The sequence below is a fragment of the Nestor notabilis genome, unplaced genomic scaffold, assembly GCF_000696875.1.
Source record: "Nestor notabilis isolate BGI_N333 unplaced genomic scaffold, ASM69687v1 scaffold461, whole genome shotgun sequence".
NCBI classification, from domain to species: Eukaryota; Metazoa; Chordata; class Aves; order Psittaciformes; family Psittacidae; genus Nestor; species Nestor notabilis.
The window spans coordinates 50,320-70,472 of NW_009915828.1; the positions used below are offsets into that span (position 1 = coordinate 50,320).

Genomic DNA, 20,153 nt, shown 5'->3' on the forward strand with positions numbered 1-20,153 from the left:
GCTACACTTACAGAAGGGAAGTAAACAATTCAGCGGTATGCATTCTTGATGAACTCTGAGATATACATATATATATATATATCAATGAACTCTTAATTAATTTATTAGCAGCTCTGCTTTTCTTCAGGAAGTTTTTCAATCAGGTCTATGGCCTAAGGATAACGTGTTAAAATGACGACCATAGCACGATGGTGGTGAAAAGGATGGAGTTGAATCAAATGAGCTGGAAAAAGCTTTCTAGGCAGAAGTGAAACCTTCATACAATAAACGTTTATCTGCCTCTGGTGCTGGAGATAATAGGAAGTTGCATCAGACCTTGGACTGCAAGCCTTAGGCAATGTTGGAGTAGCAGTCTCTGTACCCTGACAAGAGGTTTCTTACCTTATAAAATATGGAACTGCAATGGTGGATATGCTTCCAGGCATAGGTTGTCTGTTTGTGGATACTACAGCACTGTGGGTCCTTGTCAGCACCTTGTCTTAATTCTGCTCACTGGGGCTAATGGGCAAATTGGAGGTAGATGCAATGCTTTGTGTATTACAGATATCTGATCTTGGGAACTTGCAGGTGAAGAAATCTCTGGAGCTGCTGGCATCAGTTACATATTAGAAGCTGCCACTTGGGCAACTATATGATCCTTTTAGTAAAGTAATGCAACTTTGTCACAAAAGTAGTTAGACTTTTTTTCATCCCATTATTACCATTAAAGGAGTGCCAGGCTTACATTATTGTCAGCCTATTTTTGTCTGGTTTTTGCAGTCATTTCCTTTGGGCTAACACAGCTCTTTAACTTTCTCAATCATCTGTTCCTTTTTCTACTATGACTTCTTCCCCTGGGTTTTGGAACTATTAAGGTACTTCATTAATATCATTTTGCTGTTTTCTTGTGTTGCTAGACTGAATGAAGCAAACTGATCCAATCTCTCACAAGGCTGACATTTTTGACTGGCTAGGTATCTCTTCCCCACTCCTCCTCCTCAATTTAGAGATACTCAATTCATCCACGTAAAAGCTTTGTCAGAACTGGTGTGTTTCAGTGAAACACAGTTGAGAAATTCTAAATTGATTTTTTTATCAAAGGGATTACAAATCAGTGTGCTGACTTCTGTCTCTTGTACTGATGGAGGGTTTTTTTTGTAAGAGGATGTTTTAGTAGTGCCCACCTCTACTGGGTGAGCCCTGATTGTCTTACCATATCATGCACTATAAATCTATTAGCACAATGAAAATCTTCTTGCCAGTTTAATAATAATAAGAAACTACTGCGCACCTTACTACACACCTAGATGTATTATTTCAGAACTAGTCATTATTATACAAATTAAGGGGGGATTGGTGGGTAGGATTTATAAATAAACCTGGACAGAGACTGACTGTGTTGGCAGGGTAATATATTTGGGTTGGTATTGATGGAAGTTTTCCGCTAATGATGGGTTCTTGGAATGTATGGAAAATCATTATTTCAACTGTGCTTGTTTATGTGCTCTTACTGATCACTGTTCATAAGAATTCAGATACCTAGGTATCTAGGTATCTCTCTTCCCACCCCCTGACTCCAAGCTTTCCTGAGCTTGGGAAACCCTAGTAGTATCACACAATATGTTGTGGGTTTCTTTGGTTTTATTTTTGGTTTGTTTTTTTTTTTTCCCCCAGGAAATAAAGGAGTCTAGTAATTTGAAAAGTAATCATTAATAGCCAGTCCTTTCATGTATCTATGTAAATTGTGGTTGCAGATATTATTTCATTAACAACTGGGTACTCTAATTCAGTCGTTATTTATAGTTGTAGGCCAAGTAAATAGATACCACTTTCAATTATCAGCATCATATGGCTACAGGCTCTGAAAATTCAAACTCCCTAGATCAGTCACTTACAATCCCTTTGATAAAAAAACAACTTTGAATTTCTCAGCTGTTTTCTTCATTTGATGTGCAAACTTTTCAAAGTTTTGTAAGCATTTGCTAAATCCCTATGAGAAAAGAGATATCTTTATGAGCGTTGGTCACTTTGTAATTCTGCTCTAGTTTCCTGTTGTTTTCTTATCTATTTGCAGACGATCAGGCAATAAATCCCATCGGTAAGTTAATGATATACAGTTGACTTGCATAGCATACACCAAAAATTTTAGTCATAAAACAATGTTATAAGTCAGTTAAATATTATCCAAGAACACACTGGCTTGAAAGTCACTGCTTTGTGTAAGCCGTATTTCGCATAAGCTGCAGATTTGGAAAGTGAGGTTCTAAAACTGTCTTTCAGAGAGATGTGTATAAACACAGCTTTTTAAAAGACTCTTCATGATCAATACTAGACTGTTAAAGTAATTCTTTTCCAAGTGAAGGCTTGGATAGTAACATAGCTCATGAACAGATTCGTATTTTTCTATGCATTATATTGCTTTGCTCTGACAGATACTCAGTCATCTACTGGAAGTGAATGCCAGCGTGATAATGGCTCCTCTGCTCCATCTGTGGAACTGTGTGTTTTCAACAACCAGTGTGGAGACAGCAGTGATGAGAAACCAGGTAAGTCTCAGTGGGCTTCGTTATAAGTGAGATATGAGAACTAGCAATGGATTTAATTTTTTAATGTTACAAAAGTGTTTGTAGATTCTTTCTCTTTTTTTTTCTTTTTTTCTTTTTTATCCTTCCCGCCTTGTCATTTGCTTGGTGGTTTTTTTTGTTTTTTTTTTTTTTTTTTTTAAGCACATTCATTCCTAAAAAAATCTCTCTGTTTTTTTTTCTCCCCCCCCCCCCCCCTTAATTTGAATCTCTATACAGAGCAACAGTTTTATAAATCTTCATATGGATGGGGCATAGTAAAGTGTTTCCTCATACTTGTCCACATAAGTTCAATGGAGATTTAATGAGTATTACCTTTTTTTCCTTAATTTGTGGTAAAATTTTTTGCTGAAACTCAGGCTTCATCCACAGTGCGTAGATCGAAGTATAAGCAACAACAGCAAAAAATTTTTTTTTCAGTCTAGATTGGAGGGGAAAAAATTCTTCAATTCCTGAACTGATAATCCCAGTTTGAACTTTGTCACATTCAGAAGCTATGAATACAGTTGTTGATGTTTCCCTTAAAGGAAAGGTCTCAGCAATGAGAGTGAATTTTAACTGCTAGTGTCTGAGTAAATTTGCATCAGAAATCTACTTTTTCCAGAATACTGTAACATAAAATGATGCTGAAAATTATTTTTTACAATGCATAAAATAGTCCTGCTCTTTGAAGATCTTTGTTCTGGAGTGAAGAGAGTTCTCAAAAATTCTAATTTTAACTAAAAACTTGTCTAAGTTGTTCCACTCACCGTGCGACAGAAGAAGCTACTATATTTGGGGGTGGCTTTAAGGTTTGGCTTTAAATTTAAAGAAGGTTGTCTTTAGGTGAGCCTGAGTGCATTTGTGCACACTGAAAAATGCTAATTAGAGCATGTTAGTGATCGCTGAATTCAGCTGAAATCTGTGAGGAAGAGCAATAACTCAAATCCAGGTTCCTCAAATTACAGTTGCGTGCCCAGGTACATGTATTTTTCATCTGATTCTCTGTTTTATCCAAATATGATGCAGACATGTTTGGAACAGGAGTCTAGAGTCAACTCTAGGATACTTGTCCTATTTGCAAAGGGACAAAAATAAATTTAAAAAACTGTATTGGATATCAGTACACCTTATAACTTTCTTGTGCTGTACTTAAATGTATTAAATGCCAATGGCTGGAAATTACACCTGTTGAATGCCTTGATGTGTGACTAATATGTCTCAGATTAAAGTGTATTTTTATTAATTCCACAAGAGATGGTTATGCTGTTTCACTGCATAGCCTTGAAATCCTCATTGTGATTGGTTTTGATTTTGCTAGAAAGAGCATTTCTCCAGGCAGCACTTTCTGTCATGATTGCAGAATATGCAGCAAGAGATACATTCTTTCATTAATTTTTGTGGAGTCTTTTTACACTTGTTTATTGAGAGAATACTGCTGTAGATAAATGCTTTTATAGAAGTATGAAAATTAAATCTTGCTTCAAAGACTAGTTTAGAGAAATAAGCCTATGAGCTCTGTGAAAGACCTAAATACCAAATAATGTTTTATTTGAAGTATGGATAAACATGAGGTATGCAGCTAGGCTCTGAGTGACAGGCTGTGGATGCTGGGACTGCTTGGGTAATGCTCTGGGTTACACCAGGAGATAAGCTGTCTGTCAGACGTAAAGATACAGATCAGGGTGTCAAATTGAAGATTCATCCTGCTACCACCCACTCTTCTGATCTGGGATTATTGCAAAACTATTTTTCTACTTGGGTTTCAGCTCTCCAATCTCATGTTCATGACAGGTCCCTGTTGTTTTCTCTGAGCACTACTCTGGTTTAAGAAAGTTTCTGCACTGAGAATATATCAAGTTGAAATTTCAAAGGGTGTGTTTTTATTGTCATTTTGGACTTCAGATGTGGTTGGCTTGTGCTTTGCCAAAACATTAGAAAAGAAAAATAAGCCCTACAGTAACTGTTATAGCTGAAGTACCATTGCAAAATATTCACCAGGGACGAATGATAACTAAGTACTCTTAAAAATATTTTGCTCTTAGAATATCCCAAGGTGAGATTTTATATGCATATGCACTTGAAATAGAACCTTAAACTGTAGTCTGTTTCTGAGAGACTTGGAATTTTTCCATAGTGGTTATTTTACATCTTTGTTTTCTTCACAGGAAGTTCTGCAAAAAATATCTAGAACATCCCACACATTTCTTCCTTCTGGCCTCTTGTTCTCTAAGCAGTGACTTTGTCTTTGTAAATCTATCTTCCAGCAAATTTACAGTGGTTTGCTTTCAAGTTATGTTTTCTGTGAAAATGAATGTTGCCTTGGAAAGTAATGAATGATCAAGAAGTTCAGGTTTGGTTGTTTTTTGTTTTGTTTTGTTTTTAATTTGAAAAGGTATTGTTTTTGCTATTTGTAAATACTGATTTTAATGTTTTCCAGCTATGAGAAAATTGCTGAGGAAATTTTGAACCTGATCTAGTGCATTTCATGTTATGTGAAGCAGATACACCTCAGCTGCGTGTTTGCTTTTGATGAAAAAATTACATGCTTTTCAGCCACTTAAAAAGCTAAGAAATAAAACCAGCAATAAATAGTTGATTGATGAACCAGCCTATCTGCACATTAACTTGAGGCTGGAATGGTTATGTGAATTATATCTGCTTTTTCCTCTCTCACCTTATAGTAAATTGTTCCAGTAAGTTGATGTGAATATGAAAGCCATGAAATTGAACATCATATACTGTGACTATAAATGCTGCAGTAGCAACTTTATTTAAAATGATTAGTGAACTGTGATAATATAGAATAGGTAAAAAGCATTAGCAGGGGCCCAGAGTGAGCACCAATTTGAGAGGAGCATGAAGGTATTGTAGCTCTCATGTCATGTCTCATTCAGAATCCAGATTAAAAAGCAGTCTTAACCCATCCTCCTCTGCTGTGTAAGAGAAAATGCAGGTGAACCAAAAGTTTCCACGCAACATGTGAAATGTGGAGACAATCCCACATACTAGCTATTCTTGGATGAAGTTGTTTCTGCTTAGACGTTCAAGGAATGGGGCGGTCTAGCCTCTTAGGCACATGTAAGGTCTTTCATTCGGCTTGGATGTGATGCAAAAAGGGCTGTCTGACACCAGAGCAGAAACAAACATCTCTCTCTCTCCCAGTAAGCAATTCTTTATCAGGTTCCATACCTGCCTCAAATTCCCTGCATGAAGAAGTACAACAAACTGGATCCTGTGCCAGAAAAACATGTTCTGCCTCTTTTTTCTAACATATGCTGCCCTACAGGGAAATGTGCAAGGGAGAGAAGCAGTTCTTCCCCACTATGTTATGTGCACTGGCAGAAATAAAGTCAGAGGAAAAGCAAAGGGCGAGCCTATGTCATTCTGAGGACTTGTTTCAGCTCCACTCTGAACAATGTGGTTTCTGCTTTAATGCAGCAGCTTTGTAAAGACAATGAGCACTGGTAAACATTGGTGTATGTCAGCTGATGAAAGCCTAGCCTTTCTCTTATGAGGCCCTTGGTGGGGGGGTGACTGGAATTGGGCTTATATTCCATGTTCCTAAAAATGCATGTTGCAAGATGGTGAAATAAACAGTACTGGAATTAGCAGAAATTTCTGTTCTTTTATTCAGTTGTTTTTGCTAGTTATTTCCTGGTGTCAAGTCTTTATTTTTCTGTGCAAGAACCCTGGGTAAACAGAGGACATACTGAAATTATTTAGCCAATACCGGCAGTATATTTTAAGAACAGTCTCTGCATATAAGCTATGCTAGCTTAGCGAATTTCGTTCAAGTAGGTAGCTATATATGTATTTGTAAAAAAAAAAAGTGTATGTTATGGGGATATAATACAAACAGACTGGTTTGTGTTTGGTTTGGCTTGGGCTGGGGGCACTTGGTGTTTTGTTCTGGGGGTGGGTGGTTTGGTTTTGGTGTTTTTTGGTGGATGTTTTTTTGTTTGTTTGTTTGTTTTTCATTATTCATTCTCTTGCCACTCTTCTGCTGCCCTATTTCTCTTTTTCGTGATTTAAAATTTCTGCTGTTACACTTTTTTAGGAAGCTGTTTGGAGTGCTTCTGCCTGCTAATTAAATAGCAAGTGATGGTGAGAACATACCCCTTTGCTTCTGTTTTTGGGGTTTTGATTGTTTGCTTGTATTGTTTCCATTCAGGTTCCTCCTATAAGTGTGACTTTGAAACTGATCTATGCAAAGCTCTTCCTGAATTGAACTTACAGCCTGGATGGATAAGAAGAAATGGCCTCTCTAGCATGGGACCACCATACTCTGACCACAATGGGAATGACAGCGGTAAGAATCCTCATGTCCTTTGAAGGAACCATGGGCTTTTACAAATTATGTAATTCTCTATTGTTTATTTATTAATTTCTTGATAGTTTACTTGTATTCTGCTGCATGTTTTCTGAGCACTTGTGTCCAGATTTTTAGGTGATCGTAATTATGATAACCCAGAATTCTAGAAAAAAAAGATGATATTCCAGAAAACAACTTTTGAAATCATGGAGGAGCAAGTAATTGGTCATCAAGATTCATGTTTATCTACCTGAGTGACCTTTGATTGTTTGGGAGATATTGGGTGATAATTTCAGTCTTGATGATTGGAAAGTTTAGAAGTTAGTATTGGGTCCCCATTTTGAGACTTGCTTTCATCTCTTTTTGGATTGGTGAATCCAAGTGTGTGTATCTTTACCTGTGGCTAATATTACTGCTCCAAATACTTTGAGAGAAAATTACTTTGTATCTGTGGATGGGAAGAGCTTTGATTCAGCCTCTTTTGAGCTAGCTCCTCTCTAAATCTTATTACAGTTCCACTTTCCATCAAAGACACTCAGCTAAGTAATTAATTGTCCCTGTGTTGTGGTTTAAACCCAGCTGGCAACTAAGTACCACACAGTTGCTTGCTCACCACCCACTGACTGATACCCAGCCTGGTGCCTTCTGGGTAACTCCCCCTAGTTTATATATTGGGCATGACATGCTGTGGTATGGAATACCCTTTTGGCTAGTTTGGGTCAGGTGTCCTGCCTCTGCTTCGCCTCAGCTTCTTGTGCCCCTCCTCAATGGCAGAGCATGAGACTGAAATGTCCTTGATCAGGGTTAGCGTTACTTCACAACAACTGAAAAATCTGTGTGTTATCAGCACTGTTCTCAGACTAAAGCCAAAACACCAGCTACTAGGAAGAAATTAACTCTATCCCAGCCAAAACCAGGACACGCTGTACTCAGACAAACTATGTCCCTTATACTTGTCCAACTGCCAAGTTTAACCCTACTTTCCAAAACCTGTTTTCTTCCTTTTGTAAGCATGATTCTCTTTATAACTTTTTAGCTAACTTGACCCAATATTTTAGCTGCAATAAACATTCTCCTGCTTTCCAAAGCTGTTAGAAGGCTTATTTACAAGAAAGCAAGAAAAGAGAGAATTTGATGAACACATTTAATATCGCACTAGAGATGTGAGCTTGTTGAAATATTCTCACAAAATTATTTAATATTATTCTCCATGTTTTCCATTATTCTCTTTATCTCTACACACTCACATTCACCTCTCCTGTGTCCAAGGAGTGCTACAATAGGAGGGCAAGCACCTGAAGGCAGGCATGTGGTGTTGGGGAGTGTACAAGAATATAAGCTTATGTGGATGAAAGCGGTGTCATGAGACTGATTAGCCTAGGTATTTTTCATCTCATTCCCAATCTGTGATTATCTGGGAGTGTGGAAGTCTCTACTGTTTGAAGCAAGCAACACCTCCTATACATTGCATAAGCTACCAAACAGAAGTTCCATATAATGATTAATGTAAATTGCTGGTTTAGAAGTGGAAAACTTGCTTATAAATCAGAAAAATTAAAATAGCACAGAATTTTAAAGAAAAAAAATATAGAAAAAATCAACAGAAAACCTCACTCTGTTTCCCTGCAAGTTCTCATTCCACAGCTGACAATTTTCATGATGGTGTATAATTAGGAAACTTTATCTATGCAACGTCCTTCTAACTTAATTTCTTGCTTGCATATAGCACTTGAGCACATCCTGTTGTGTGTACCTTGCTGTGGAAAATAAGGTTGCTTTTAAATAAATGTTGATTTAAAATGATACTAGCGTACAAATTTGAGTAACTACCAAACCCTTTTCATAAGCACAAGCTTTATTTAAAGTATGTAAGATGTGAAACAGTATCTTTAAAATAATAACAGCTGTTCTCATCAAGTAGCAGATAAGAGACAAATACTGTGGAATAAAAATACAGCAAACTCTTGGGTAGAATCAAATTAGTTAACTAGGCAACAGTCTTGCTGTAGCAGTAGTTTCTAGGATTTCTGTTCGGTTGGTAGTATACACCACATCAGAATGTTGCAAAGACCTGAAAGATATTCTTGTTTATAAACAATGAAAAAGGTTACCCTTATCTTGCAAAGAACTGGTAGGGAGGGGAAAATTTAACTTATGCAGACACCCAAAGCCAGCAAAACCAACTTCAAGTGTTTGTTACAGAGGAAGCAAAAAGCTCAGTCACCTGTTTTTTCCCATTAACTCGTTTTGGGAACTCAGTCACCATTGTATCTTCCAGGTCTGAATTGTGTGGTAGCCATATTAATCCAAGTTATTTTGGTCAGTCAACAGAAGGCTTGAACACTTGTATCTATTCAGCTTTACAAGAGGCTGTGTACTCAGATAGTGAACTGAATTGCACAGGAGATTTAAATGTATTTGGGTATTTTGTTTTTCTACTTGGAGAATGGCTAAGCTGTACTTTCTTTTTCTGAATGCTGGTTCTAACCACCTAAGAAATATTTATGTTCTTATGGCAGCTATTCAAGTTTTCCCACTGCTGGTGACTCAACAAACTCTGTAATCAGTTTTATGTTGGTTCCTGCTTAAAAACAAATTATATTGTACGGTGACAACTGAGCAGAGCATACTCTGTGCAGAGTATTAAAAGGAAGAGTTCCTGCCCTCAGGATAATACACACACATAAGCACAAGAGCAAAGATCGCTCAGCAGATGTAAATCCTTTGATTTATGTAATCATTTACTCAAACCCAACATGATTGTTTAGCTCTGTCTCTACTCATGGTTTTTATTTTAGCTGAAAACGTAGTTGAACAGACTAATGGTTTTAAAAACCAGTTAAAACAAACCATAACAAAACCAAACAAAACATAAACCAAAACGTAACAGCTTTCAATTAGTATCTGTGCAGAGGTTTGATTTAAAATCATTGCTACTATCTCTGTGCCATCTATATAAAACTTCAAATTCCTATGGCAGGTGTAATCTGACCTTGTTTGAATTTTATACATTTATCTTTAGGGAACTAAAAGAAGAAAAGTTCAATATTTATGAAAGTTGGAACCCACTGAAACACATAGAGTCAGGGAGTACCAAGCCATCTGTTGTGGGTAGGAAGAATATCCTTGCAGCTGGCAGGCTCTGAAAATGTTGCATGAACAGACATGAAAGGCCTAAAACCTAGTAGAAGCATGATTGCTGCTCTGGTAGCAGGCTGCAGAATGCTCTTCTGTGGGAGATGGCTCAACGGGGTCCAGCAGTGAACTAGTTTTATGGTCCTTTGTCAGTGACTTCCCAGTTGTATGCAAGGATGAGAGGTCAGGGTGGGCAGTTTTATAAATGAAGTATTCAGACGTTCTTACATGTCCTCTGATACTTGGTTTCTGTAGTAATCTTTACTTTTAGGACTTTATTATTACTATTATTATTCCTTCAGCCCAACTTAACTTTTTTTTCTCTTTCATTTTTCTGCTTTCACTTACATAATCATGTCATGTCAGAAGGCACCAGTTTAAAAAAAAAAAGAAAAAAATCAAGAAAACACAAAACCCCAGGTTAAGCCTTTGTTTATGATTTATCTTATTTCCCCCCTTGCATCCTTTAACATCTAACATCTCCAAAATCTTCATGTTCAGGAAGAGAAAAATTTTGACTAGCAACATTTGAAATCCTAAAATATTCTATACCTTAAAATATAGATATCTTAAAATAGGGTGGTTGCCATCTATCTTTCAGAAGATCTGAAACAATGTTATCAGGAAGAGACACAATCAGTCAAAACGCATAGTAACAAGCATATTTCACTAATTTGTTCAGCTGTTACATTTCCAAGTAAGGCAAAGCTTTAATTTGGAATTGTTTTTGTAAATGGAAAGATAATGGATCTTAAATGGTTGTGAGGAGATTCTGGAGACAATTCTTTATATTTGAAGTGTATGCAGGGATGTCACAACCTCTTCTCTTTAGTGAGGCAATTTTCTGAACAGCCAAAAACCAGATCCATCTCCTGTGGGACAGAACACCATAACGCCATAGCCTCCTTTCCCATCTTCCACCACTTCCCTAGAGACTTGAACAGTTATAATAAATCTATATTGTTTGTCACAACAGTTTGTTGTCTGGGCATGAAATATGTGGTCCATTCAGTAATTGCAATGTAAGTCCTTTGATCAGCTTCCTGAGTTAGTCTTTGTCACAAAATTTTGTACTTATTGAGTAGTCAAGCCATCAGCACACGAAAAGTTTTGGAACCCTACTTGACATTTCATCAGAAATGTGGAACAATACTATCTTAATATTTAAAATGAACAAAAACTTGGTACACAAATGGCTACAAGTGTCATATGAACCTTTTTTTGGGAAAAACTAACTGGCTTTTTAGTTATTAATTCATATGTGTATGTAAGCCACTTGTTTTACTGTATTATTCCACATAACTTTTCTCTAGACTTCTAAGATTTCTTTTTTTATTCCTTTTAATAGCTTATTTCCTCTCGCTGTCCTCTGAAACGCGATCCTCTTCTGCAACTTTAAGGACCAATGTTTTCCTTCCAACTAATGAAGAACATTTGTGCCAGGTATTTCAATGCATAGTCTTTTTATTTCATTGTTTGTCACAGTACTTCCCTGGAATAATCGGACCTTTTTTGTCCTAGATTACATTTCATTATTGGATCAGTGAAATGAATGGAACATTGATGGTGGGGCTTCGAAAGCACTCTGAAGATACTATTACAAGTATCTGGCAAGTTTCAGGAGAACTGCAAAATCAGTGGAAAGCAAATACCATCATAATCAGTAGCACTGAAAAGTATGAGGTTGGTAAATTGAGGTCACTGTAAATTGCAATTGTTAGATGGTATATAAATTGTGGGGTTTTTAATAACTCAAACATAACTATTTTGTAAATGGAGAGCATTATCTTGAGGTAAAAGGGAGAGAAGCCATTTGGAAGTTCATAGTTGACATTAACAAGTACTGCTGCTTCTTTTCTCTTGGTGGTGGTAAAACTAATACCAAACCTTACTTAAACTGTGCATGCATATTAAATAAAACAACTCACCTCACTGCACCATAAATTATCTACTTGTCAATAGAGGTGATGTACTCAGGGTCCTTACTTTCAATACAGTATTCCCTTATATGCAATCTAACTGTACTAATAAACTCAAGGTTAAGTTAGATAGGAAATACCATTCTATACAGTGAGATACTGTTCTATAGGGATGCTTCAGGTGACAAATGCTGCACTTTATCTATTCATTGTAGCTTTGAACCTTGGTCAGGGAACACATGCTTATGGTTTTATTTTGCTTAAAGCTGCTGGAAAAACATGCAAGTGTCATAGTCTACTTAAATGTTTTTACATGTGCCTTTACATAAAACATTAGCATAATAAATATAACTTAGGGCTATAATATTGTGGATGATGTATACTCACTATTAAGCATAACACTGGAGGGAAAGTGGGGAGGAGAGAAGAAAATCAGAGGCATTTGCTCCTATAGAAGTTATTGTGAAAAGTTAGCGCACAAACCTGAAGGCATGAGAGCACAACCTCATTCAATAAACATGTGAGTAACCTAAATACTTGACTTGCAGAGGTAACATTGTGTCAAAGCATCCAACAACATCTGGATTTTTGAAGTAATATTTGCCTGTTCAAACTTGACTGAGAGTGTTTGTCATGAAATACCCGTACCTAAATCAATACAAGTATCGATGTCATTACTTGTCAATAACTTACTTCTACCCGATATGAATGTATGTATAGCAATCCGAGATTGTACTGGAATGGTTTACTTCTAGATCTACTTTTTCATCCTTCATGTTGTTTAGAAAATTGAGTGAGTCTGGGAATGGTTAATATAATATGGTATTGCCTTCCACTAAATTGCTGGATCAAATTCTAATTAGATTATTGTTTGCAAACCTTGTTATCCTTTGGCGTCTATAAAGTGAACTGATAGGTACAATATAGCTTTAAAGAAGCACGTGTCAAACTCACTGCAGTAATAATTAGAATTGGTTAAAGAAATGTGGCTGGGCACCTCCCCAAACCAAGAGCCTAAAGCCAAGCAGACTTTCTTCTTTGGCTGCTTATTTTTCCTTCAGGGACAATTTGCAAGATGTTGGTCATAAAAGTGAATACATTTCACTTGCCCTTTGCACTTGTTCTTTTAATATGACAAGATTCTTTAGCCCACAGGGCTGCCTGTGGCATTTTTCAAGATAACATTTTGATGATTAATGTTTATATGGACGAAAATGAATAGGAAAAAATAAGGTTTGTCAGGTGTAGACATTCCTTTGAAATAGGGTGCTTTGAATACTTTTGTCAATTTTGCAAGCACAGTTGAAGGGAGATTTTTAATTAAAATCAACTTCTGCTGCTTATTTTCTTTGCTGATTTTGATGGTGCCTATTTAATACCTTTGTCTCTTCCTACTTAAGTAAAAAAAAAAAAAAAAAGTGTTTGATTATCTCCATGGGATAGGGGATTTAGTTTTGGCTTTCAAAAATTTCCACAAGTAGGGAATTTTGAAATGCAAAGATTACCGCTGCTTTAATTACTCAACACATGGCAAGCTCAGTATGTCTGATTTGGCTGGGTTTTGGAAAACTGTGGTTGACCAGTCTCTTTCACCACCAGTGCAGAAAAACTGTGGTACTTTCTGCATTCACAAATATAGATGGAAATCTGCCCTCCAGATAGAAATATAAAATATTTGTGACTTTAGAAGACTTTGTTGGGGGAATTGGGGGGGAGCAGGGGGAAAGCTGTTGTAACATTAGAGAAGAATAACAGTTGACCAAATACTCCTCAAGGTATGTTTTGGCTAAAAACTTTTTTAAAAGCTTCTGACTAATGGTGCTTGCTGCTCTAACTTGTTCAGGTCTCTGATCAATTCTGCAAACCACCTGAGAAAATTCATATTTCCAGTCTCTGGTGGAATAATGGCTTGATAAAACACAAAATCCTTTGTATTTCTTAACTGTAGTGATTTTTGCTTTGATTTTAATTCATTATTGTGGATTTCAGATATTTCCTGTTAAATGCTATTTCACTCAAGTTGGATGATTAGACTATAGATCTGTGCTGACAAGCTAGGATGGTAATCCTACAAAATTGCTGACTGATTTGAGTTCTCATATTTCTAACAGAAAATATGGACTAGACTGGCATAGCTTGGGAGGTTTTGTTTCTTCTGTGACACTGATGAATACCATTTCTTGTTGATTTGCTGTTCATCTCTGCAGGTTTTCTTTTGGGGGATGGTGGAGGCCAAGGAACAAGATGAAACTGTTGCCATTGATGATATCGCTTTCAGTGAAGGCTGTTCTCTGGAGTGTGGTAAGAACATCTGTTTTTCAAGATTCAGATCATTTTACTTTGTCTTTCACTTGGATTAGAAAATACAAAGAAAAACCTTTTGGCAGTCAAAGATTTTATTAACTCTGTTTTTACCTGACTCATTTTCATTCCCCTAAACCATCATTAATCTTATCACATTTAAACACAGAGAATGACTATAAATGCCTTAAGAAATATGGTACAGTATAAATGTAGCTTCTTGCAGCCAGGAGAGCACCAAGGCCTAAGTGGGCAAAAAAGATCTGCTGGCTTTGTCCAAATTATGTTCAGCCAGCTCAGGAGAAGCTATGGAACTGACTTTAGGGAGATCCCCAAAGAACTTGTGCGTATTTTTCTAAATGTGTGAAAACCCTGATATTTAGCCATGTAGTGGGGCTATTTTATTCTGCTCTGCTATATCCAAGACCTGCAATGTCTGACTAGTCAGCTCTGGAGCCAGACCATCTCTGCATATAGGGGTTCTCTAGTAAAACATTTCCTATTTCTCTTTTCAACCCAATGTGTTTTAATGGGAAAGGAGTGCTACCTATCCTAGCATAAATTAGATTGCTTGCTGCTCTGTATTACACAAGGAGATTGCACTGTGGCACCCACATCACATCCTCAGGTCCTGATTTAAAGCAACTCTTTGGTTTTCCTGCTTTGAAGTCTTAGCACAGGCACTGTGGGTTCAGTCTTAAATTTAACCTGAAGTATGGAATGCAGTGTTTGACACAGACCAAGCTAGGTTACATGATTTATTTTTGTGTACTGTGATCTAAAATAAGCTTTCTAGGTTCTCCAGTAGGAAAAACTATTGGTAATAGATGCACATGGTTTTTAACATGTAAGAGTGCTGAACTTAATGTTGTAGACAGATCACAGACCAAACTCCAGCATAATGATTCAGGTAGGCATATGTACTTATTTCAAAGAAATATAGAAGCAAATGTTTTATAACTATTTTCATGATGGCGCCTATCTCGCTTTTCTACTTTGGAGAGGTTCTCTAGCAGTACTACTTAAATGAGCAAGGATGCTAATTTAAAACTTTGAGCATACTTGTCTGTGAACAAGTGTAAGTTTACAATACGCCTTCTTTGAAAAAGATGAATTTGAAGCTGACAAAAGAGGACAGAGATTTGAATCTCCCAACTTCGTTCTGTTCCTTGGAGGATTTCTGCAGATAAAAGGGCAAGTTTAAAATGGAAAATAAAAGCATTGCTAGATTTCAGCAACCTGTATAATTGCCTAAGCAGTTCCTGCAGGAGGATAGAAATCCATCTGTACAAATATATAGGATTTTTCTCATAAACAAAGCGCTTCTAAAGCAAACAAAAAATGGGGCAGGGGTGGGGGTGGTGGTGGTGGAAATCAGTTATAAAGCTGAAAGAGCTGGAAGGTAAAAAAAAGGGGAAGGGGGGAATATTGAAACAGAAACAGGGTGTACTTACCAGAACTTATAAATCTAGGTGTTAAACTTCTCATACATGGCAGCTGTTGAGCTACTGTAATATGGCATACAGATTGAGCTGCTGCACTGTAGGAAGAAGCTCTTTGCTGTGAGGGTGATGAGGCACTGAAACAGGTTTCCCAGAGAAGTTTTGGATCCCCCAGTCTTGGGGATGGTTCCTTCCAACTCAAACCATTCTATGATTAAGTACCTCAGGTATATTCCAATAAGAGCCAGTTCTTATGCTGTGCCTCCCTATTGGGAAAAGTCAGCTTCATTAGGGGGCATTTAAATTGCTCATAGCAACAAAAACAGGGTCAAAGGATCTTAATTTTATGCCTGAAAGAGGAGTTTCACTGAATTTTTTCCAATAATTAAAGCAAAAGGTCAGCTTAATGGTTGTTTGAATTTGAAATCTTTTTTCTCTAGTCCTTATGGAATGTATATATAAGAAGACTTTAAATGAAGACCACTTTAATTGCATGAAATTTGTAGTTAAAATTTGCATTTTTAATATACCCTTCATTTAGCCAGTGTATGCATGTAAAAAATGACCTGTGCATTTGTATTCGTTAGTATGACTGCATTTAGGGTCATGAATAAAACTGCTTAAGTATTTTTGCTTTCAGGAGTTTCTTGATACAAACAGTGGTGGCTAACTATAACTGTAATTTCATTAAGTTTTAAGTTTTTTTCTTCCTATCTCTCCCTTCCTTGTCTCCCAAACTGCCACCCTTCAGTGTCCTGTCCAGTTCTGCTGGACAGTAAAGTTTATACATTTAAAAACTCCCCAGCAAAATAAAACCCTACCTTCAGTATAGCAATTTAAGATACTCTACAGTTTTTAATTTTCCCAACAGCTGTCAAATTGTTTCATTTATCACTCAAAACCACCACAGCTTTTTATTAAATAAGAAAAAGATACGGTAGATGTCAAATAGAAAATATTAAAGTTATGCTCTAAATCACATGTAACACAAAATATCCTTTAATTATACTTTTAGTAGACCTATTCAAAGGCTTGCTAGTCTTATTCAAGGGTCTGATTGACCTGCAGAACTCCATCTTGACTCCTGATGAATTATATATGTGAAGAACCTCATTGATTGTCATTCTGATCTTGCCATAAGGGTGAAAGCAAAGATCCCCAAGGCATGAAAGTGGAATGCTAGCAAGGAGAATGTGGTTTTTGTCCTCCTTAAGTCACTTGTAATGAAAAAGTGGTATACCTTCTCTACAAAGCTTTTCTTTTTTTTTTTTTTTTTTTCCCCTCTTGAAAACAGGAGTAATTATATATGAATTACTTGCAATGTGTAAATTTTGACAAAAATCCAGTATGAATACTTCAACTGAAAAAAAATCTCAAACATAATTCCGTAGTTAATTGTAGTCATGCAAAGACATAGCCTTTATTACAGGTGCAGAGACAAAATAGTGCTCTGACTCTTGTCTGACATACTGCAGAATTAAGATCTGGAAAATGGGAATTTTGTCCCAAGAGGCTGAGATTATTGAAAAAACAGACAAACAACCTCAGAAATATTTACAACTATATTAAAACAAAATAAAGAAACAACCAAAAAAACCCCCAGGATGAACCAAAATGCTTCGTTTCAATAATTAAAAAGCACTTGAAGAGTTTGATTTCTTCTGAGTGTATTTGCATTTTCAAATGTTGACAGAATTTGCCCTTTTCTAGACCATCTTAGAATTTTTCATTTTCAATGGGAAATAAGTTTTTCACGAGCTCTTCTCACTTAATACACATAGTTTGCAAAAAGTGTGCATGTTCATGCAAAACTGGAGCAAGGAAGAAAGGGGAGGTTTGTAACATCAACTGGACAGGACATTTCACTGATATGCCAGTAATGTGAATAACACAGTAACTCTGAGATGCAGTAAGCAGTGATGTCTGTGCATAAAATTGTTTTATCTGTGCAATTGGGAATCTCCATGTTTTCTCTGAGATACCATCAGTGAAATTTTTTTAACCAGATGATTGCCTTTTCCCTGCAATATTATTAAGAAATGCAATTTCCATTATCATAGAGCAATCCTGCTTAAAATTGTGACTTTTGTTCTGTAGCCATTATTAATTACATTAGATTTTGCAGCTACAACCTGGCATCTCAAACTTTATAGAATCATAGAATCACAGAATTTTTTGGGTTGGATATGACCTTAAATATCACTCAGTCCAGTTCCCCTGCCGTGGGCAAGGACGTCTTCCACTGGACCACTAGGTTGCTAAAAGCCTCATCTAACCTGAGCTCAAGCACTTCTAGGGATGGGGCACCCAGAACTTCTCTGGGCAACCTGTGCCAGTGCTTCACCACTCTCTCAGTAAAAAAAATCCTTCATATGCAATCTAAATCTATCCTCTTTCAGTTTAAAACCATTGCCCATTGTCCTGTCACTATGAACCTTAATAAAAAGTCTCTCTCCATCTTTCTTATAGGCTCCCCTTAAGTATTGAAAAGCCACAACACCTCCCTGGAGCCTTCTCCAGGCTGAACAGCCCCAACTCCTTCAGCTTTTCTTCAAAGGGAGGTGCTCCAGCCTCTAATTTTTGTGGCTCTCCTCTGATGCGCTCTAATAGGTCCATGTCTTTTCTTATGTTACTCAGAGCTGGATGTAGTATGCCAAGTGGGGTGTCATGAGAGCAGAGTAGAGGTGAAGAACCTGTTGACTATGCTTTTAATGCAGCCAAGGATGTGATTGGCTTTTTGGGCTTCAAGTGCAACTTACTGACACACATCCAATTTTTTATTCACCATCCCCAAGTCTTTCTCTGCAGGGCTGTTCTCGATCAATTAATACCTCAGTCTGCACTGATAATGGCATTTCCTTGACCAAGGTACAAGATTTTGAACTTGGCCTTGCTGACCTTCATGAAATTTATATGGGCCTAGTAGTGAAGCCTGTCAGGGTCCCTTTGGATGCCATCCCTTCCCTCTAGAATATCAACTGCACCACTCAGCTTGGTGTCATCTGCAAAATTCCTGAGGGTGCACTCAATCCCACTATCTATGTCATAATGAAGATAATTAATAGTATTGGTCCCCATCCGGACCCTTGAGGAATACCGCTCACTATGGGTTTCCAAATGGATGTTCAGCCATTGGCTGTAACAGTTCAGACCATTGGACGAACATCCATCCAATTCCTTATCTATCTCACAGTCTATCTGTCAAATCCATATCTCTCCAATTGGAAGTAAGAATGTTGAGGGAGACTACATCAGAGACCACCTAGAAGTTCAAGTAGATGAAATCCACATATCTTCCTTTGTCCACTGATGCAGTCACTCCATTGTAGAAAGCCACTAGATTAGACATGTATGATTTGCCCTTAAAAAGTTTTTGAAAATATCTGGTGATGTATTCAGAAATTTTTGGTTCTAGAAAGAAGCATTCTGTTGCAAATATTATGCAAATGGTGTTGAGTTTAACCTCTCAGAAGTAATTTTTCTGTAGCTGTCATCTAGAAAAGTAAACAGGTATTTCTTGTTATGACATGTAATTTTTATGTTTCCTGGCAACTGTCTCCATGGAAGTGAATTCATGAAGGTTGCAATGACTGGCGAACATAAATAGCACTCCATTGCTCTGAAAGAAGCACCCTTCTTAAAGGAATGATTTATTTTTTTTAAAGTAGTATCATTAATGGTGGCAGCCTGAAATCCTACACAACACTCAGTAATGGTTTTGAAGTAACCAAGAGGCAGAATTGCTGTCAATTAGTTTAATAAACGTAAGTTTGTAATGGAAAATAGTCTCATAAATAATGACTTCTTAAGAAATTAAGCCATTGTTTGTCTTTTAGCACTGCAGACTTCCAGTTTTGAGCTCAGCTTATGTGACTGGTATTCAGATCAGCTGGCTGAGCCTGCTATGTGGGCACGACTGCAAGCCGGGCACAAGATTGCCTCCTGTTCCTTCCTGAAAGATTGGAGCAACAATAGTGAAGGTGGGAAATTTAAGTTAATGCACAATTACCAGCTGTCATGAAAAATATGGTGCTTTTTGAGGACAAGATGGTGACCTAATGTAGAAACAGAACAAAATCATGAGAAGTAATTGTATGTATTTTGTACTTAAATTAAGTTTTGCTTTGACCATTTAGTAAATGCACTGTGAACATATGTGCTGCTAAAACATGAGAGATTTTAATGTTAAAATTCCCATACAAATCCTAACTAATACTTGATTTATTCTCCGCTTAATTCTTTATATGAGAACTATGCAACAGTTTTGTGAAATTAAATCTTTCTAAGCCTATAACCCTTGTGTGGGTGTGGGCTTTTTTTCCTGTTTTCTTTGAGGTTTGACTCTTGGCAGTTTTACTTGTTTTACTAGTATGTTTGAGCACCCAGTCAGAAATTTCACTTTAAAACTTTAATTAGGGGAGAGGAGGAGAAACATTCAACATAGAAATAGTTTATTACTCTTAAAACCAATAAAATTAGTCCAGTTACAATTTTCGGAAGA

General features: G+C 36.9%; 1 protein-coding gene across 1 annotated transcript in view; it reads left to right on the forward strand.

Annotated features, from left to right (window-relative positions):
• Positions 1-2,362: 2,362 nt before the first annotated feature.
• The window catches only part of LOC104413344 (MAM and LDL-receptor class A domain-containing protein 2-like), a gene marked incomplete at its 3' end in the record, with an annotated part of 60,850 nt that continues 43,059 nt past the window's right edge, over positions 2,363-20,153 (forward strand). The window contains exons 1-6 of the mRNA XM_010024306.1: positions 2,363-2,525; positions 6,715-6,852; positions 11,339-11,433; positions 11,512-11,673; positions 14,117-14,210; positions 19,489-19,632. Coding sequence (XP_010022608.1) covers positions 2,363-2,525; positions 6,715-6,852; positions 11,339-11,433; positions 11,512-11,673; positions 14,117-14,210; positions 19,489-19,632 — 796 coding nt within the window. The remainder of the gene's footprint in view (positions 2,526-6,714; positions 6,853-11,338; positions 11,434-11,511; positions 11,674-14,116; positions 14,211-19,488; positions 19,633-20,153) is intronic.